Raw genomic sequence first — 18,999 nt, forward strand, 5'->3', positions numbered from 1 at the left:
TTTTAAAATTGATTGGTGGTGGCAGCGAATAATCATAATTGGGCTATCGTGAAGCTGGCAGTGACTGTACGGGGCATATACACATATTCCATGCATTGGAAACCGGAGGTGTGAACACCATACGCTCTCTGCTCGCTTGCCGATACCTGCGTAGTGACTAATTGGGATCATGTGTGTGTGAATCCCTGACAAATCATAACAAAGTGACGGCAGCGGTGGGATATTGTGTGATCGTCCCGATGTCGCCCCTGACGTTCCTGACAGCCACTTACCGTTTTGTGTACAGCTTCTTTGCAGACCCATGTGTATCTATGGTTAGACTACAAACCTTGTGCTGTCTGATCCTGCAGGCATGTGTTACTCTTTTCCATCTGTTTCATAATTCTTTTTTACAAAATATGTTTGGGAAAGGGAACCACTCTGGAAATCTCCTGGATAGTTTAATTTGTACCATTTATGCAGGAAATTGAACCCTTTGACAACCAAAGAAAATGTAATAGATCAGTCCACTGTATCATTCCCACAGCTAGAATCTGAGCTCTACACTTTACCAGAATGAAGCTCTACCTGCACTCTTTGTAAAGCAGAGAGTAGGATTGAAAATGATAATTCCTGTCTTTGTACTGGGGAGGTGGAGCTGCAAGTAAGAAGACAGAAAACACAGTCTGTTACTGTCCTCTGTCCCCCTGCGTATCCTCCGTTGCTCCCAGTCTGTTACTAGCACTTCTCTTCAAATTATCACAGTCTGTTAATTGTCATCTCTTTTCCCTGTACAGCTGACAGAGACTTTGAGGAGATACAGGAGCTTTTCTTCATATTATAACCCCTTTTACTTATTACATCATGTAATCTATCCCTTGTACAGCCTCCTGTGACCCCTGTGCAGTACCGGCACTTCTCTTCATATTATCACCCTCTTACCGGGGCAGGAACTTAGGGGAGATACAGGAGCTTTTCTTCATATTATCACCCCTCTTACGGGTTATATCCTGTCCTCTCTCTCCTATACAGCCTCCTGTGACCCCTGTGCAGTACTGGAACTTTTTCTCATGTTATCACCCCTCTTACCATTCACAGTCGGTTACCGCAATCTCTTTCCTTGTATAACCTTCATTATTTCCAGGGGGAAGGTGGGTATAAAGACACTTTAGTTCATCTTATCCAACTCCCACCCTTACACCTATCACTTTATTCCTAGATATACTTTGCATAATAGTGTCCAACAGCCCTCTCTGAAAGCCCCAGCCTGAACTGGCAGTAATGGACTTAAATGGGTTTTCCAACTTAAGATATTAACGATCTACTCTTAGGATTGGTGAGTAATATCAAATCAGTGGGGGTCCGACACTCAACACCACCATTGGTCATCTGTTTTCAGATCTGGCACTGGCCGGACGTTACTGTATTTTAGCTGTTCACAGATGCTGCAGCTCAGCTCCTATTGAAAGGAATAGGATCTGAGCATGGTCACTACACAGTATATAGATCTGTCATCTTCCAGTTACTTTCACTGCTTATATCTGGCTGGAGCAGAAAACAGGTGATCAGTGCTGGATGGGAGACCCCCACTGAGTTGGAATTGATGACGTATCCTAAGAATAGATCATCAATATTTTAAGCCTGGAAAAGCCCTTAAAGGCAATCTGTCAGCAACATGATGTTGGGACACAGGCCCTGATTCCAATGATGTCACTTACTGGGCTGGGTGTTGCTGTTTCAATACAATCAGTGTGTTATCAGCAGGAGATTATCACTACAGGACTAGGTGTCTTGTGCCTCCTGGTCCAGCCACACACCCACCACTGATTGGTGACTCTGGCTGCTTTCTGTGTCCACTGTATATTGACAATCAGTGGTGTGGGCGGAGTTAACACACAGCTCAGCATTCTGAGCTCTGCTAGATCTGCAGCAGAGAAATCTGTGATCAAAATGACAGAAAGCATCCCATCAAGTGACACATCGCTGGAATGAAGGTCTCTGTCCCTACATCATGCTACTGTCGTCATATTACATAACAAAAACCTGCTGTCAGATCACCTTTATAAAGTAATGGCCCCATTTAGTAATGTTATAACACCCTATTATTTTATGATCAGCAGTGTTGAGCGATACCTTCCGATATCGGGAAATATCGGATCGGATTGGATCGGACCGATACCCAAAAAATATCGGATATCGCCGATTCCGATACCGGAAACCAATGCAAGTCAATGGGACACAAATGTCGGAATGAAAATAAACCCTTTCTTTCCTTGTAGGTTAATTCTACATGAAGGAAAACAACTAAGAATAATGTAGAATGACATGAAAAGCCGGCAATTCAGCAGCGGCATTCACCGGTACCCGACAATTTACAACAGAAAGAATAGAGCTTCACACATAGATTAGATAGATAGAAACATGTCAGTCACATATATATGAAGTACAGTGACAGTGTTGCTTACTGTACTTGTCATTTAGTGTAAAGGATTTATTAAAAAAAATAATAGTGTTTTCGTGCACCGTCTCTTTAAAAAAGCCGGCCGGCAATTCAGCATCGGTACCCGACAATTTATAACAGACAGAATAGAGCTTCACACATAGATTAGATATATAAGAAGTACAGTGATAGTGTTGATTACTGTTCTTGTCATTTAGTGTTAAAATAAAGGATTTATTAAAAAAAAAATTGGCGTGGGATCCACCATCATTATAGTCTCTAGCGGAGGTTAAGCAGACGGCTGGGGCAGATGTTTGAAGCCTGGGAAGGGGGTAATACCCACGGAGCTTCCCAGGCTACTAATATCAGCCCCCAGCTGAATACCTAGCCTTTACTAGCTATTAAAATGGGGGACCCCCAAAAAAATGACGTGGGGTCCCCCCTATTTTAATAGCTAGCAAAGGCTAGGCAGACAGCTGGGGGCTGATATTAATAGCCCAGGAAGGGTGCCATGAATATTGGCCCCCTCCCAGGCTAGAAACACCAGCCGTCAGCCGCCCCAGAAATGGCGCATCCAATTCTGGCACTTAGCCTCGCTTTCCCCACTGCCCTGTAGCGGTGGCAGTGGGGTAATAGGGCTGGGGTTGATGTCAGCTTATAATGCCAGCTGACATCAAGCCCAGGTTAGTAATGGAGAGGCATCTATAAGACACCCCCATTACTAACCCCATAGTCAAAGTTACAAAAAAGCCCACAAACACCCAGAATAAAGTCCTTTAATTGAGATAAACACACAATTCTTTAATGTTCTAAATTAAACCATACTTACCATCACGCCCATTCCAGCTGAAGCTAATGTCTTCTACAATAAAAGTAAAATAATAAAGCAACCTCATCCTTACCTTTCCATGGTTCCCAGGACAGCTTCAGCTCTGCTACATTCACATGTCAAGCTGGATCGCAGCCGAAAGCTGCCATCCAGCTTGCCATGCCGTAGACACTGAGAAGCGCAGGCATGCTTGCGCTCCTCAGTGTCTGGCTGTGACGGCATCCAGATGAGCCGAGTTCATATCCAATGAACTCAGTTCACCTCATGCACGTCACTGACAGCGTGGGAGAATTCTACTGCGCATGCGGTGAGCGCAGGAGAATTCTCCCATGCTGTCAGTGACGTGCATGAGGTGAGCTCATGTCCAATGAACTCAGCTCACCTCATGCACGTCATTGACAGCGTGGGAGAATTCTCCTGCGCTCAGCATCCATAGGATTTCTGGGGCGGCTGACGGCTGGTGTTTCTAGCCTGGGAGGGGGCCAATATTCATGGCACCCTTACTGGGCTATTAATATCAGCCCCCAGCTGTCTGCCTAGCCTTTGCTAGCTATTAAAATAGAGGGGACCCCACGTCATTTTTTTGGGGGTCCCCCATTCTAATAGCTAGTAAAGGCTAGGTATTCAGCTGGGGGCTGATATTAGTAGCCTGGGAAGCTCCGTGGGTATTACCCCCTTCCCAGGCTTCAAACATCTGCCCCAGCCGTCTGCTTAACCTCCGCTAGAGGCTAAAATTACGGGGAACCCCACGCCAATTTTTTTTTTTAATAAATCCTTTATTTTAACACTAAATGACAAGTACAGTAATCAACACTATCACTGTACTTCTTATATATGTGGCTGACATGTTTCTATGTATCTAATCTATGTGTGATGCTCTATTCTTTCTATTCTAAATTTTCGGGTACCGATGCTGAATTGCCGGCCGGCTTTTTTAAAGAGACGGTGCATGAAAACACTATTATTTTTTTTAATAAATCCTTTAACACTAAATGACAAGTACAGTAAGCTGAGCGCTGCCATCCAGCTTGTCATCCTTCAGAGACACTGCAGAGCGCAGGGATTATGGGAACTTCCGATTCCGGTATTCGATATTCTAAAAGTATCGGAACTCCGATACCGCAAATATCGGTTGATACCCAATATTTCAGCATCGGAATGCTCAACACTAATGATCTGTATTGTCTATGATCCTGAAATCAAAGCTTTCCTTTGGACCCTTGTAAAAAGACCCTTGATTCTAAGGATTTGTAGAAATCTGATCATTTCTAATCTTACAATCATGTTATTATGTAAAGTATCTAACCTACAGCAGCTGCAATTTCCTTAAAGGGTACCTATCACTTGGAAAAAGGTTTTTGTTATATTATATAGGTGGCAGCGTGCTCATGATTGGGGGAGAGGGGCTGGGTCCCGAGACCCTCAACGATCCTCAAAACGCCAGTCTAAAGTGCGCAGTTTGTACAGGAGCGCACACATGGATGTACTTCATGGACTTACTATTGAGCATGTACATCACTCTGTGCAGGAACGATGCACTTCAGAGCAGTGTATTGATCAATCTGTGGGGGTCTCCGCGTCCAGAATCCCATCAATTGGCTGCATTCTGAAGCCCATAATATGTATAAAAACTTTTTTGCATAGGTACCCTTTAAAGGAGCAGTGTGGATAAATATAAAGGTGAATGTAAAGTAACATCCTGGTAGAAAATATGTAAATATTCCAAAAACTGCTTATATTTAGCTGATTATATTCCTTTTTTTTTCTAGCCATCGAATCCAGTTCTCCAGAGAGATTGATCCCATAGAGCTCCCGAATTGCCAGCTCATAAAGGGAATTGGTAAGTGGCTGCAAAATTCACTATGACTTTTAAAATGAGATTTACTGGTTAATATATGGAGCCATTCTTTAAAGGAAAACCCACTTAAAGAAGCTGATTTCAGTGAGTCCAGGAATATATTGTCATGATATTTTATTTTCTGTTGGCTCTTGTTGGCTCTTGTTGGCTCTTGTTGGCGCTTGTTGGCTCTTGTTGGCTCTTGTTGGCGCTTGTTGGCGCTTGTTGGCGCTTGTTGGCGCTTGTTGGCTCTTGTTGGCCCTTGCTGGTGCTTGTTGGCTCTTGCTGGTGCTTGTTGGCTCTTGCTGGCTCTTGCTGGCTCTTGTTGGCTCTTGTTGGCTCTTGTTGGCTCTTGCTGGCTCTTGCTGGCTCTTGCTGGCTCTTGTTGGCTCTTGTTGGCTCTTGCTGGCTCTTGCTGGCTCTTGCTGGCTCTTGCTGGCTCTTGCTGGCTCTTGCTGGCTCTTGCTGGCTCTTGCTGGCTCTTGTTGGCTCTTGCTGGCAGGGCTGGACAGGACTCCTCCTCCTCAATTTCCATGATACCGACTCCAACTCCGACTCCCTCATACATGACTCATGTTTTAGTGATAAATTTACTGTAGCACAGATTCATCTCAGCTAAAAGTCTAGATTCTTAGATCAGGAATAGGACAGGGACAGACATTTATAGGACATTTCATAATTTTCCCAAATTCTTATGAAAAAATATTTCCCACAAACTGCATTGAATTACTGTACCCAATTTATTATAGAATTTCAGAGTTGGTCCATTTTATACCGACTCCACCAAAATGAGCTCCGACTCCACAGCCCTGCTTGTTGGCTCTTGTTGGCTCTTGTTGGCGCTTCCTGGCTCTTGTTGACCCTTGCTGGCCCTTGCTGGCCCTTGCTGGCCCTTGCTGGCCCTTGCTGGCCCTTGCTGGCTCTTGCTGGCTCTTGCTGGCTCTTGCTGGCTCTTGCTGGCCCTTGCTGGCCCTTGCTGGCCCTTGTGGGGTGGGCTCTTGTGGGCTGTTCTTGGCCGAGATGCTGTCATTTAGAGAGATGCTTTACAGCAGCCACATGGACCATATGAAGCAATAGACTGGGAAGGTTCATTGATTTTTATGTGAGAATGTATCGGGCATGCTCTTATTGTCTGTGCAGAAGTCATTGCGCAGGGGGGGGTGGAATGATCTGTGACCATCACCTATTGTTAGTGGTGGATCCTGTGCTATCCATATGTAACTTGTCGGTGATTCTGATCCTGCCTGTGATGACTGCTGAGAAGTGATCGCTACAGAACAGGTTTTTTTTTTTCCTGTTAACATAAAAACTTATACAGTAGGTCATTTTCTGACACATTCCCTTTAAATATTGTATCTAAAGCCTTTATTGGGATTTTTGCCTTTTCTTGCTGTTCTCACACTCCTCTTCTACTTTATACTTATTTATGCAGTGAAGAAAAAAAACTAAATCTGTTGCCACTTGGAAACTGTCAGCAAGCTGCTGTTGACTGATCTGATATTCTAATATCATGATTCTTATCTAAAAGTTTTAGCTATGAGATACTATTTAGTATTTTGAGCACATGAAGGAATCCGGCAATTAATGGTCTTAGAGTCTGATTAATTCTCAATTACCGGCTGCCTCTTATACAGGAACACCAGGTTTAGTTTGGAGGTGCAAATAATGGATTCTAGGACCCTTTCTTGTAGTTATCACTTTATGAGCATCTTTCCAGTTTCGGAAGCCTTGATTGAAATAAATATTTGGTCATTATAAGAAAAGTGTGCTGCTGACCTACTTGTTGGTGGTTTCCATCACAAAAACAAACCTGATTGTTTAGAACTACAGTATATTGTGTGCTATTGAAATAAAATGTAACCGATGCCTCTTTGTTTCACGAATACTCTTGCAGAATATGGCTCTGAAGACATCGCGATTCTTCCGAACGGTCTGGCCTTCATCAGTTCTGTAAGTACACAGGATCTTTTGGTAAAATTAAAGGGTTTATCCGGGATTCGAAAAACCTGGTTGATTTCTTCCATAAACAGTGACACTCTTGTCCATGGGTTGTGTCTGGTACTGCAAGCCAGATCTATTTGAAGTAAATGGAGCAGATCTGCAATACCATATACCGCCTGTGGATAAAGGTGGCGCTGTTTTTCTAAGAAATAATATTTTTCTTATGCTTATAAACCTCTTTAACGCTAAAATAGTTATTCCATGCCAGATAAAAAAGTCCATGTTCTTCAACACATTACAATGCAGACTGGCCTGGATTCCTTGTCAGGGAATTCTGGGTTAATAATGGAGGGTCTCTATTTGGGGCCTATGATGTTACAAATCGTCCCTCTTTAGAGGACCCAACATGTTCTTGCATTAAAAGGAAAGCCTATTGCTTTCAATTAGAGCCTGTAATGCTTACTTTCTCCAGTGGAGGCGCTGCAGGGAATTTGCACACTTGCTGCCTGATTCTTCCACAGATCACAGTTGATCGCGGGGGTCCTTGCAGCCGATCATTCTGAGATTTTATTTTTTTTTTATGGTTTGATTACTTTTATCTCCAGTTCAGAGACTCCCCCCTTTGTTGATTTTTCCAGAATAAGTTTCTATTCTGAAATTCTCCCAGTAAATAACCAATATTCACTCTTATACCACTGGTGTGAGCCCCCAGGTTCTGCGATCTGCTGCCGTTGACTGATCTTCAGTTTGTAACACCAGGAGTTAATGCAATTACATTAGGTACTCTAGGATCTTGAGTCCTGCCATGTCACCAGTCACATCCACAGCTGCATTCCGAATTCTGCATCCTCAAGACCGATTTAATAGAAACCCTTGTTGACAGCCAAAGTCACACTTCAGTGCTCGTTTATGCACATTAGGACCCTTTCCAACAAGTGAAGAATGCACCACCCAACCCCGGCCCAATATATTTAGATGGATGTTCGATTAATTATTAAAATTCATAAAAACAATAGATTCCTGCCTCTATGCTGACGCCTTAATACTGTCATACAGTGCCAAATAGTACTTCTATACAATGCACATGCAATAATGCTATTTTAAACATTGTCTAAAGAACATTACCAAACAATGCCCAAATAATAATTATATACTATAGCCAAACAATACTTACATGTATTGCTCACATAACAGTGCTATCTACAATATAATATAATTCAGTGTCAAGATAGTACCGCTATATAATGTCTAAATACCTCAATACAGTATAATATGGCCATACAATGCTTTCATACAGTATCCAATAATACTTTCAAGTTGTGTTCACATAGAACTGCCATACAACGCCAAATAATACTTCTGTGCATACAGTATACACAACATAACATAGCTCAGTGCTTAAATAGTACCGCTATATAACATCTAAATACTTTGAAACAGTATCCAAATACAGGAAAGACTCACATACCACTGCCAAATAAGACTTCTGTACAAAATCCACAACATAATATAATTCAGTGCCAAAAGAATACCATTATATCATGTCTCAATACAGTACTACTTACATGTAGTGCTCACATAACACTGCCATACAGTGCAAACAATATGGCAATGAAATGCTTAAATAATGCTTTTGTACAGTACCCAAATAATATTTACATGTAGAACTGCCATACAATGCCAAATAATACTTCTGTGCAATACCCACAACAAAGCATAGTTAAGTGCTAAAATAATACCGCTATATAATGTCTAAATGCCTTGAGACAGTATCCAAATACATGTAAGGCTCACATACCACTACCAAATAATACTTCTTTACAATATCCACAACATAATATAATTCAGTGCCAAATTAATGCCGTTATATAATATCTAAATATCTCAATATAGCATCCAAATAATATTTTCATGTAGTGCTCGCATAACACTGCCATACAGTGCAAATATGGCCATGCAATGCTTAAATAATGCTGTCATGCAGTACCCAAATAATACTTGCATGTGGTGCTCATATAGAACTGTCATACAATGACAAATATACAATGTCAAATAGTTCTGTGCTATGTGCACAACATAATATAATACTGTTATATGATGTCTAAATACCTCAATACAGCATCCAAGTAATACTTCCATAAAATGCAAATAATATGGCAAAGCTTAAATAATGCTATCATACAGTACCCAAATAATATTTGCTTGTGGTGCTCACATAGAACATATATAGTATGTATAGTGCTATACAATGTCAGATAATTCTTGTGTGCAACATAGTTCAGTACTAAAATAATACCATTATATAATGTCTAAATACCTTGATACAGTATCCAAATACATATAGTGCTCACATAACACTGCCATACAATGCCTAAATAATACTTTCATATAGTACTGATTTTCCATATGCAGCTCTGGATGTGATGATTTACTTTTTTTCACCAGGTTATACTGCAGTAATTACTACAAATTAGAAATGTCCCCCTGCTGCTCTCCTTCCCCTCGTCTTCTCATACTATTCTAAAGCAGTGAATAAAAAGCTGCAGCTGCATCCCCCTCCTCTCCCTCCTCCGTGTCTACTATATATTATAAACTAGATTTGGAGAAGATAGGATATTTGTGAGGATAAATAGTGCAGATAAATAGGGATTACAAGGGTCACATTACAGGGTTTCACCCAGTGATCAGTACCGCCACAAGTGCTAAGAATAAACCCGTCCTGGCACTGACGATAACATAGAGATGAATAGGTTAAATCCCAAGTGTCATAACCTCGTGAACCTGTTCATGTCCAATAATGGTGGGAGTCCCCCCTGCAAGTCTCTATCCTTTTGACCCTCATGACTGTCTGTAGTTAACCTTGGGAATAACCATTTAAAGGGATATTTTAATTATATCCTATAAGCGATCCCATATGGCTAAGATAAGCCATCGCTTTATGGTTTAGTAAGGGGCTAACCCTTAGGACAATCCCCATTTCGGAAAATGAATAATTTACTCTCAGCTCTGGCCATGTTACAGTCTTTCCCTGCATAGTGGCACTTGACCATCAGCTGTACAGGGGAGGATCAGCGTTAGAAGCAAGAGAAGGAGGCGCAGAAATGCACAGACCTGTGTTGCTTCTTTCTAGTAAGAGTTTTATCTCAGCTGGTGCTGGATTTACAGACACACTCCTCAGTACAGCTGTAAAATGTTTTATATACTGCAGCTTTCTGGTAAGTGTTTATCCAGTTTCAGAGCTGGATTCACAGATACACTACTCATTATTATTGTAAAATACCAATATGCAGCAATATGGAGGGTAAGTGTTTATCCACCTTCAGAGCTGGATTCACAGATACACTGCTCATTACTATTGTAAAATTCCGAAAAGCAGCAATATGGAGGGTAGTGTTTATCCAGTTTCAGAGCTGGATTCACAACTACACGGCTCAGTACTGCTATATAATGTCCTCCATGCTGCTGCTGCTTCTGAACATGTGCTGCATAGAGACAGAAATCCCTCATGTCTGTGTGTGCTGCATATGAGAGTCATCTTGGCAGCCAATCTCTACCCACTGGCTCAGAGACAACTGGAGATTAGAGATGGAGCCTGCAGAGGGGAAAATGGGGAAAATATAGAGTACAAGTCATATAATGGTCAGGAATAGCGTTGTCCCTCCTGTGGACACACAACAGATTATTCAGAAAAGTCTCTCGATACGTCAGGCACTCTTTAAATACTGCATCTTTCATATTAATCTGTTGCACGTGCTTCCAGGGTCTGAAATATCCTGGAATTGTGAGCCTTGCTCCTGAAAGACCTGGAGAAATTTTCCTTCTCGACCTGAATGATGAGGACCTCCGTCCATCCACTCTGCGGATCAGTAAGGGGTTTGACTTGTCCACATTCAGCCCTCATGGAATCAGCACGTACATTGATGAGAAAGGTAAGGTCCCTCTGGAATCACTGGACTCATTTGAGGGCATCCTGGGAGATTTCAGCTCTGGAACTTGTAGAATTTGTGAATGCAGCACTTTTTTTGCAGATTTATTCTTTATATAAACTGTAAACTTATGAGTAGATCCCAAGCCCCGCTCCTCGCCCTCTGAGATGTTTGACCTCTACTTTATGCCATTGGCTCTCATTGTTGTAGAACGAGTCCATCCTGTTCCTTCACGAAAACAACAGAATCCGTCATAAATCCAAAGGATAAAGCAAAATAAACTGGGAGATTTATTAAACCTACAGGTGATATTGACATTACCTGCAGCTCCTGGCCAACATTGTGCAAATCGTTGGCTCGTGTCCTGATTCGGATCCTTAGTATCTCGTATATCTGTAAGACAGTCCTATTTCTTAAAGGAGTTGTCCACCTTTAGGGACCTTATATTTTCACTTACATGTATGTACTTGGGGCTAAAAATCACTTTTACAATTGAGTTTCATAAAAAAAATGTTTGCACCATTTTCTTTCTACAGCCGATGTATTACATTGTCTATTTCTGGCTGCAGAATGAGTCAACTGAGAATTTGTAAGCGAGCTTGTAACTTTTTTGGTAACTCAACCACAGACCACATCAAAACTGAATGTGCAGGGACCATGTAAAAAGCCAAACCGTGCCAAATTTTTAATTAAACACAATTGCAAACTTTTTTTTTTATTTTTTTTATGTAATTACATGGATTTACAGCTAAAAGAAAACTCTCACCGGGCTAAAAAAAATTCATATGTTAAATACTGTATCAAGGTATTATTTAGGCCATGTATTGTGGTATATTGGCCATGATTTATATTTTTGTTGTGGGTATTTAGTAGAAGTATTATTTGGTACGGTATAGCAGTGTTATAAGAGCACTAGATGTGAGTATTATTTGTATTCTGTATTATGGAGGCCTTGGATGGCAGTATTATTTAGGCACTGAAAGGTAGTATGTTGTGGGTGTTGTGCAGAAGTATTATTTGGCTTGGAATAGCAGTGTTTTACGTGAGCACCATGTGTAAGTATTATTTGGATACTGTATTCTGCCGTTATTTAGCATCGTATGGTGGTATTGTTTTGGTACGCAATGGTATTATGTTGGGGGTATTTTATAGAATAGAATGTGAACAATACATGTGTTATTTACTTATTATGCTTGCTTGTATAGCCCCATCATATACTGTAGCGCTTTACAGACAAAATCACTGTACTTACTGGGGCTCAAAAGTTCCATATCAATTTGTCTTTGGTTACATGTAAGTATTATGTGGATACTATATGGGAGTATTAATTAGACACTGAATGATAGTATGTTGTGGGTGTTGTACAGAAGTATTATTGGGCATAGTATGGCCGAGTTATCACTACACTTAAGCATTATTTGGATGCTGTATATCGGTATTATCTCAGTGGCTTCATTCGCGGACACAGGAACCATGGGTTAATATGCTGCCACCTGGAGGCTGACACTAAGAATACATCTTGGAAAAAAAGATTATTTGGAGATGGTGGTATTATTTTGACATAATATGGGAGTATAATATTATGGGTATTTGTACAGAAGAGTAATTTGGCGTTGTGTGTGGCAGTGTTGGATGCTACTCTTTATTATGTGTTAACCCATTACTTGCCAAATTAGCAATTTTCATTTTTTTGTTTTTTTGGACCTAATTAAAAAATCTTAGTTGCTAGAAGCAAAAAATGAGGCGCCCCAAAAAAAGGACATTGGTAGATAATGGGTTTTAAAGGGGTTGTCCAGGATTATAAAAGACATGGCTACTTTCTTGCACATACAGCACCATCTTGTCCACTTTGCATCGCTTATTGCCGCCCACTCCCACTTGAAATAAATGGTTCTAAGGTGCAGTACCACAGACAACCTGTTTATAGCTGGGGCGCTGTTTTTGCTTTTCTAAATTTGAACAACCCTGTAAAATGGGACCTCTTAATGAATCATCTCCATAGGAGACCCAGCTTTGCTAAAAAGCCCTATAGCCTAGCAAAAGCATCCAATTACCATCTTACTTAATGTTGTCTTCTAACACTGATATTCTTCCCAGGCTTTAGGCTTCTCAAAGGGATGATTTAAGATAATACATGGAGGTTAATACTGTGAACGCACCTGATGTTCACATTTAATAATATAATGTAGGTCAAAATATTCAGCACTAAACTGTTTTTGTGTGTTGCACTACATTTTTCTACCACTAGCTGGTGCTATAAAATATTGCACTACATGTCTGGATGATTATGGTTTGTGCTTTGTGCTGCCCATGAAGATGTTTCTTTGTAACAGCACAACAAGTGGTCAGACAGGGTACTGCAAGCAAAAATGATTGATAGTTTTAATAGTAAGGCTGTGTGCCCATGATGCAGAAATGCTGCATATTTTTTCCGCTTTTCCTTGGCAGGAAAAACGCATGCGGTTTTTACATGTGTTTTTCCCGCCAGGTAGAAGCATTTGCAAGTGTTTTTGTATGCATTTTAGCGTCACTTGGAAAGTGCTTGACAACTTGTTCACACTATATAAATCAATGCAACTGGCATGGATTTATAGTAGTGTGACCAAGTTAGTTAAAAAAAAAAAAAAAAGAATAAGAATGGTAAAAAATAAAAATAAAGCTTATACTCGCCTTCTGATGTCCTCCCGGTGTTTTCTCCGCTGCGTCCGGTGTCTTGGGTGGCTAGCGGTGTTGTGAAGGACCTGCGGTGACGTCATTAAGTCATGTGACAACACTGTGACCCATACAGCAGACCAGACGGAAGGGAGAAAACACCGGGAGGACATTGGAAGGTGAGTATAATTTTTATTTTATTTTATTTTAAATTCTTATTTTTACAGTTTCTATGGTACCCAGGTCTGGATGAGTCTCTTCTTCTCCAGGCCTGGGTACCATCCGCACTTTGAACCGTGTCCGCATGTGCCATTATAGTCATGCGGATGTCACGCGGTCCAATGCAAGTCAATGGCGGCGATTACACTGCGTGTCCGCAAAATTAATGAACATGCTGCGGATTTTTCCGCAATGATAATCCGCATTGGAAATTTCCGCAGCATGTGCACAGCACATGCGGATCATCATTGGAGACCATGGGGCACGTATTACCAAGCATTTTTTAAGCGTTTTCGCTGCGGAAATTCCGCGGCAAAAAACGCTTGAAAAATGCACAGTGGGCACGCAGCCTCAAGAAATGTCAGTTAGAAGTCATTATTATATTTCATATTAAGTATAAATATCTTGATGAATCAGCCACAGTATCAAGACGGAGAGAGTCAGTGGTGACTTTGTGATCAGTGTCTTTTTTATTTTTTATTTTTTACCCTTTTTAGAAAATAGGGCCATATAAATCACTGATGATGGGTTTTATTTTTGCAAACCTTTTGACTTTTTTAAGGCTCCTATGTACAACACACTTTTTTTTTTTTCGATCGTTAGTTTTTGAGGTCTCTTAATGGTCCCTCCTCTATTTTCAGATGACTCGGTCTACCTCTTCGTGGTGAATCATCCCCATTACAAGTCTACCGTTGAGATATTCAAGTTTGCGGAGGAGGAAAATGCTCTTGTACACGTGAAAACCATTAAACACTCAGCGCTGAACAAGTACGGAGTATAAATAAAATAAAAAAAAAAAGTTTTATGGTTTTAAAACCCATTTACTAGGGAAGTCGGAAGAGTGGACCAAAGAGCTCGCAATCTGTTATACATGTTAGTTTTTCCATGCCAGGACTATCCTCTATGAGCCAGAAAGGGCCATGTTTTGTTTTTTGCTCTTTCATTCCACTTATTATTATTATTATTATTATTATTATTATTATTATTATTATTATCCATTATTTTAGTGGTTACATTTTTATTTTTTTTCGTTTGTATCGCCATCTTTTGAGATCTGTAACTTTTTCTTAAACTTTTCTATTGATGGAGCTGTCAGGTCTTGGTTGTTTTTTAGCTTCCCCCCCCCTCCTCATATAGATGGTGTCCACTCCCAGTATGCGTCCCCTGATGGTGATAGACTGTTACATTAGGGTGTGGGTTAAAGATTGAATGACCCGGCCCTCTATAGAAGTAGCAGAGCTGAGATCGGCACATGTTCAGACTGATGCACTTTTTTTGCTATTTTTTTTTTGTCTTCCAGTGTGAATAACGTTGTTCCGGTCGGACCAGAGAGCTTTTACGCTACTAATGATTATTACTTCTCGGACTTCATCATGAGACATGTGGAGATGGTGTTCGGATTAGCGTTGACAAACGTGGTGTATTATACTCCAGGAGAGGTCAGAGAGGTCGCAGCGGGATTCTACAGCGCAAATGGGATCGCCATGTCTACTGACCAAAAGTATCTGCTCCTCATTATTCATTCATAAGGGTTTACAAAGTTTTAAACACCACAGTAATTGTAGTCTGGAGCCCCCCTATAACGGCAGAATTTTGTGTTACGTGTAGGTACATCTATGTCGCTGATATCTTTGGTCGTACGGTTAGTGTTTTTGAAAAGCACGCGAATTGGTCCCTGTCTCCAGTAAAGGTAATCCCATCTTCATCTCTCATAGCCATTCAGTTACATGACACCATTCTGTCTGTCTGTAGTCGCCACAAGGGGGAGCTCTCTGCCTCTGAATGTAGACAGCTCAGTTACATAACAACATTCTGTCTGCAGTCACCACAAGGGGAGCTCTCTACCTCTGAAAGTAGACAGCTCGGTTACATAACATTCTGTCTGTCTGTAGTCACCACAAGGGGGAGCTCTCTGCCTCTGAATGTAGACAGCACCCATTGAGCTCTGTATGCTGTAACTCCTAAGCTGTGTGAAGTGTCTGTGCAGAGAATTCGGAGATCTCAAAAGACCTTAATGAAGTAGCACAGAATTATGGATCGAAAATGAATGCGGTCTTACAAGATGACCACCTTAAGTCTTCTAAAAAAAAAAAAAAAAGTAGAATAGTAGGGGTCAAGTAAACTTGTATATTGAAGCCTTTATATATGGATGGAGTAATACTTTTTTAAAATTATTTTATGATATACCAGGTGCTGGAATTGGAGACACTTCTGGATAACCTCTCCGTGGACCCGGTTACTGGAGATGTCTGGACAGGAGGTCATCCTAACGGCATGAAGCTTTTCCGTTACAACCCTAAAGATCTTCCTGGGTCTGAGGTCAGTGTATAAATTATAGGGGCATAACAAATTAATTATAAAGATTCCAATTCTTTGGTTCTCCTAATATTGGCAAAAAATGAATATGAGATTAAAAAAAAAATAAATGTTGCTATCTGCAGACCAGAAATCTATCTAGTGTAAAGAAGAGAGGGAGGAGGGGGATGCAGCTGCAGGTTCTCTCTTTCTGTGTGTGAGACTCATGCTGTGAGGGAGGAGAGATCTGATTGGCTCAGAGCACAGCTTTAAAAAAAAATCTGTAGTTGCGCTGACCTTCTCCGTCTTATGGTGTAGTGAAAGTATCACTCGTGGTGACCCAGACGCCATGTCTTGTAGGGCGACCCAGTGACATTAAAGAGGTTGTACATTTATATATTCCCTACTTGTTAGAGGGGTCCCTTGACAATATGCAGATCACAAACTGACCTCGGTAGCGGGAAGCTCAGCGATCAGCAGAATGGATTTGTCTTGTTTTACTACTTTATCTTTGTACTTTTGACCGTTCTTTTTTTTTTTTGCAGATTGTCCGTATACAGAACATTCTCTCGGACAACCCCATAGTGACCACCGTATACGCCAACGACGGCTCAGTCATACAAGGGTCGTCCTGTGCGGCCGTGTATGACAACAAACTTTTCATGGGTACGGTGTTTCACAGAGCTTTGTGCTGTGAGTGGTAACAATGTGATCGGGCACCAGAATTCTGCTCCGGAGGCTGAAAAAACACATTTGGTCAGATGACGTTTTATTGCTGTAATTGGCATCAATATTTAAAGGGGTTGTCCATTTTTTTGCCAAGATCTAGCTCCAATTCACAAGTATTGACAGCCATCTTTTCTCTTTTAAGCGCTGGGGACACTTATCCATTCCTGTTTCTGACAACTCTCATTCTCTATAATAATGTTGTCATCATCTGCCATTGATACCACTCTTTGTGTTAAAGGGGTTGTCCAGGATTAGAAAAAACATGGCTGCTGTCTTGCAGAAACAGCGCCATACCTGTCCATACTTTGCGTCACTTATTGCAACCCGCTTCCAAGGTGCAGTACCACAGACAACCTGTTTATAATTGTGGCGCTGTTTTTGCTTTTTATAATAGGACCTTTTAATCAATCATTTCCATGAGGGACCCAGCTCTGCTAAAAATCCCCATAGCCAAGCAAACGCATCCAATTAACATCTTACTTGGAGCCAAGATGTAGCAAGCATCATAATGTTGTCTTCTAACACTGATATTCTTCCCAGGTATTGGGCTTCTCAAAGGGATGATTTAAGATAATACATGTAGGTTAATACTGTGAACGCATCCGGTGCTCACATTTAATAATATAATGTGGATCAAAATATTCAGCACTAAACTGTTTGTGTGTTGCACTACATTTTTCTACCACTAGCTGGTGCTATAAAATATTGCACTACATGTCTGGATGATTATGGTTTGTGCTTTGTGCTGCCCATGAAGATGTTTCTTTGTAACAGCACAACAAGTGGTCAGACAGGGTACTGCAAGCAAAAATGATTGATCGTTTTAATAGTCGAGAAATGTCAATATGAAATATAATAATGACTTCTGACTAATTATAAATAACTTGATGACTACGGAATCAGCCATGGTATCAAACCGGGAAAAGTCGGTGGTGACTTTGTGATCAGCATTTTTTTTTTTTTTTTACACCTTTTAGAAAATGGGGTCATATAAATCACTGATTATGGGTTTTATTCTTGAAAAATCTCTTGACTTTTTAAGGCTCGTATTTTGTATCTTTCCAAAATGTAATTTTTTGTTTGTTTTTTACTTTTTTTTTTTTTTGTGAACCAAAATAAAATAATATTGTGATATTGTGGATAAATGTTTTGTCCAATAAATCATTTTCTCTGTTCCTTCATTTACATTATAAGTGAATCAACTGATTTTGATCTAACAATTCATCAAATGAACCACCAGTCGATCTAACCATCAATCAATCTAGGCCATCTATAACACAGTTTACACATTGCAGGTGCGCTGGGTTGTTTTTTTTTTCCCCACCACAATCATGGTAAAACGCAGCAATTTTGAAAATTACAGAATTTTTGATTTTATTTTTTATTTTTTTTTTTGCAACCCAAAAAACCGCACTGAGACCGCAATGTGTGAACGGATCCTTATACTGTCAAAAAGACATAATATAACAAGCGCAGATGTTGCATCTCATTTACTTACATACATTCACAGCCTAATTTAGCTGAATTTTGACCCCTTAAATACCATGGTGTAAAATTAGTTAAAAAAGAACCTCTAATTTACAAAAAAAAAAGAAAGCATTCAAAGAAGCAAAAACTTTTGTTATTGCCCTGTCCAAGATAGTCCGATATTTATTTTTATCCTTCACGGTGAACACTGAAAAAAAGTTGTTTCAGAAAAAAGCAACATCAACAAGTTTTTATTTTTTTTAAAAGCCTTAAAAACCCGAGGAACAATAGAAAAATGAATGGTATGTTTGAAAACTATTGTAAAAGAACAACCTTCATATGGATATGTCAATGAGAAAATAAAATGTGTATATATACAGTAGTGTTCAAAATACTAGCAGTCCAATATGACTAACCAGATTAATCCCTGTTTTTGGTATAAATTATATTCCCACATGTCAAACAATTTACCAGTTGTTGCAGTAGATTCTAAGAAAACCCCCAGACTCATCATTCATGATCTGCAGGTTTTTGAGTCTGTGTATCTGAATAATTAATTGATACGGGGGTGAGTTCAAAATAAAGTGTGGAGATCAATTATTGAGGTCAATCATTCTGTGAAGAAACAGGTGTGAATCAGGTGGCCCTTATTTAAGGGTGAAGCAGGGGTGGATTAAGAGTAGCA

General features: G+C 40.3%; 1 protein-coding gene across 1 annotated transcript in view; it reads left to right on the top strand.

The window, feature by feature from the left end:
* LOC141264915 (serum paraoxonase/arylesterase 2-like) overlaps window positions 1-18,500 on the top strand; it is a 36,737-nt gene extending 18,237 nt beyond the window's left edge. The window contains 8 exon segments of the mRNA XM_073677328.1: window positions 5,018-5,088; window positions 6,980-7,035; window positions 10,787-10,955; window positions 14,465-14,591; window positions 15,124-15,324; window positions 15,432-15,513; window positions 16,014-16,142; window positions 16,664-18,500. Of these exon segments, the coding sequence (XP_073533429.1) occupies window positions 5,018-5,088; window positions 6,980-7,035; window positions 10,787-10,955; window positions 14,465-14,591; window positions 15,124-15,324; window positions 15,432-15,513; window positions 16,014-16,142; window positions 16,664-16,822 (994 nt within the window). The 3' untranslated portion in view covers window positions 16,823-18,500.
* The last annotated feature ends 499 nt before the right edge of the window (window positions 18,501-18,999 follow it).

The sequence above is a fragment of the Phyllobates terribilis genome, unplaced genomic scaffold, assembly GCF_046119375.1.
Source record: "Phyllobates terribilis strain yellow unplaced genomic scaffold, ASM4611937v1 Scaffold_4__5_contigs__length_816908805, whole genome shotgun sequence".
Taxonomy (NCBI): Eukaryota; Metazoa; Chordata; class Amphibia; order Anura; family Dendrobatidae; genus Phyllobates; species Phyllobates terribilis.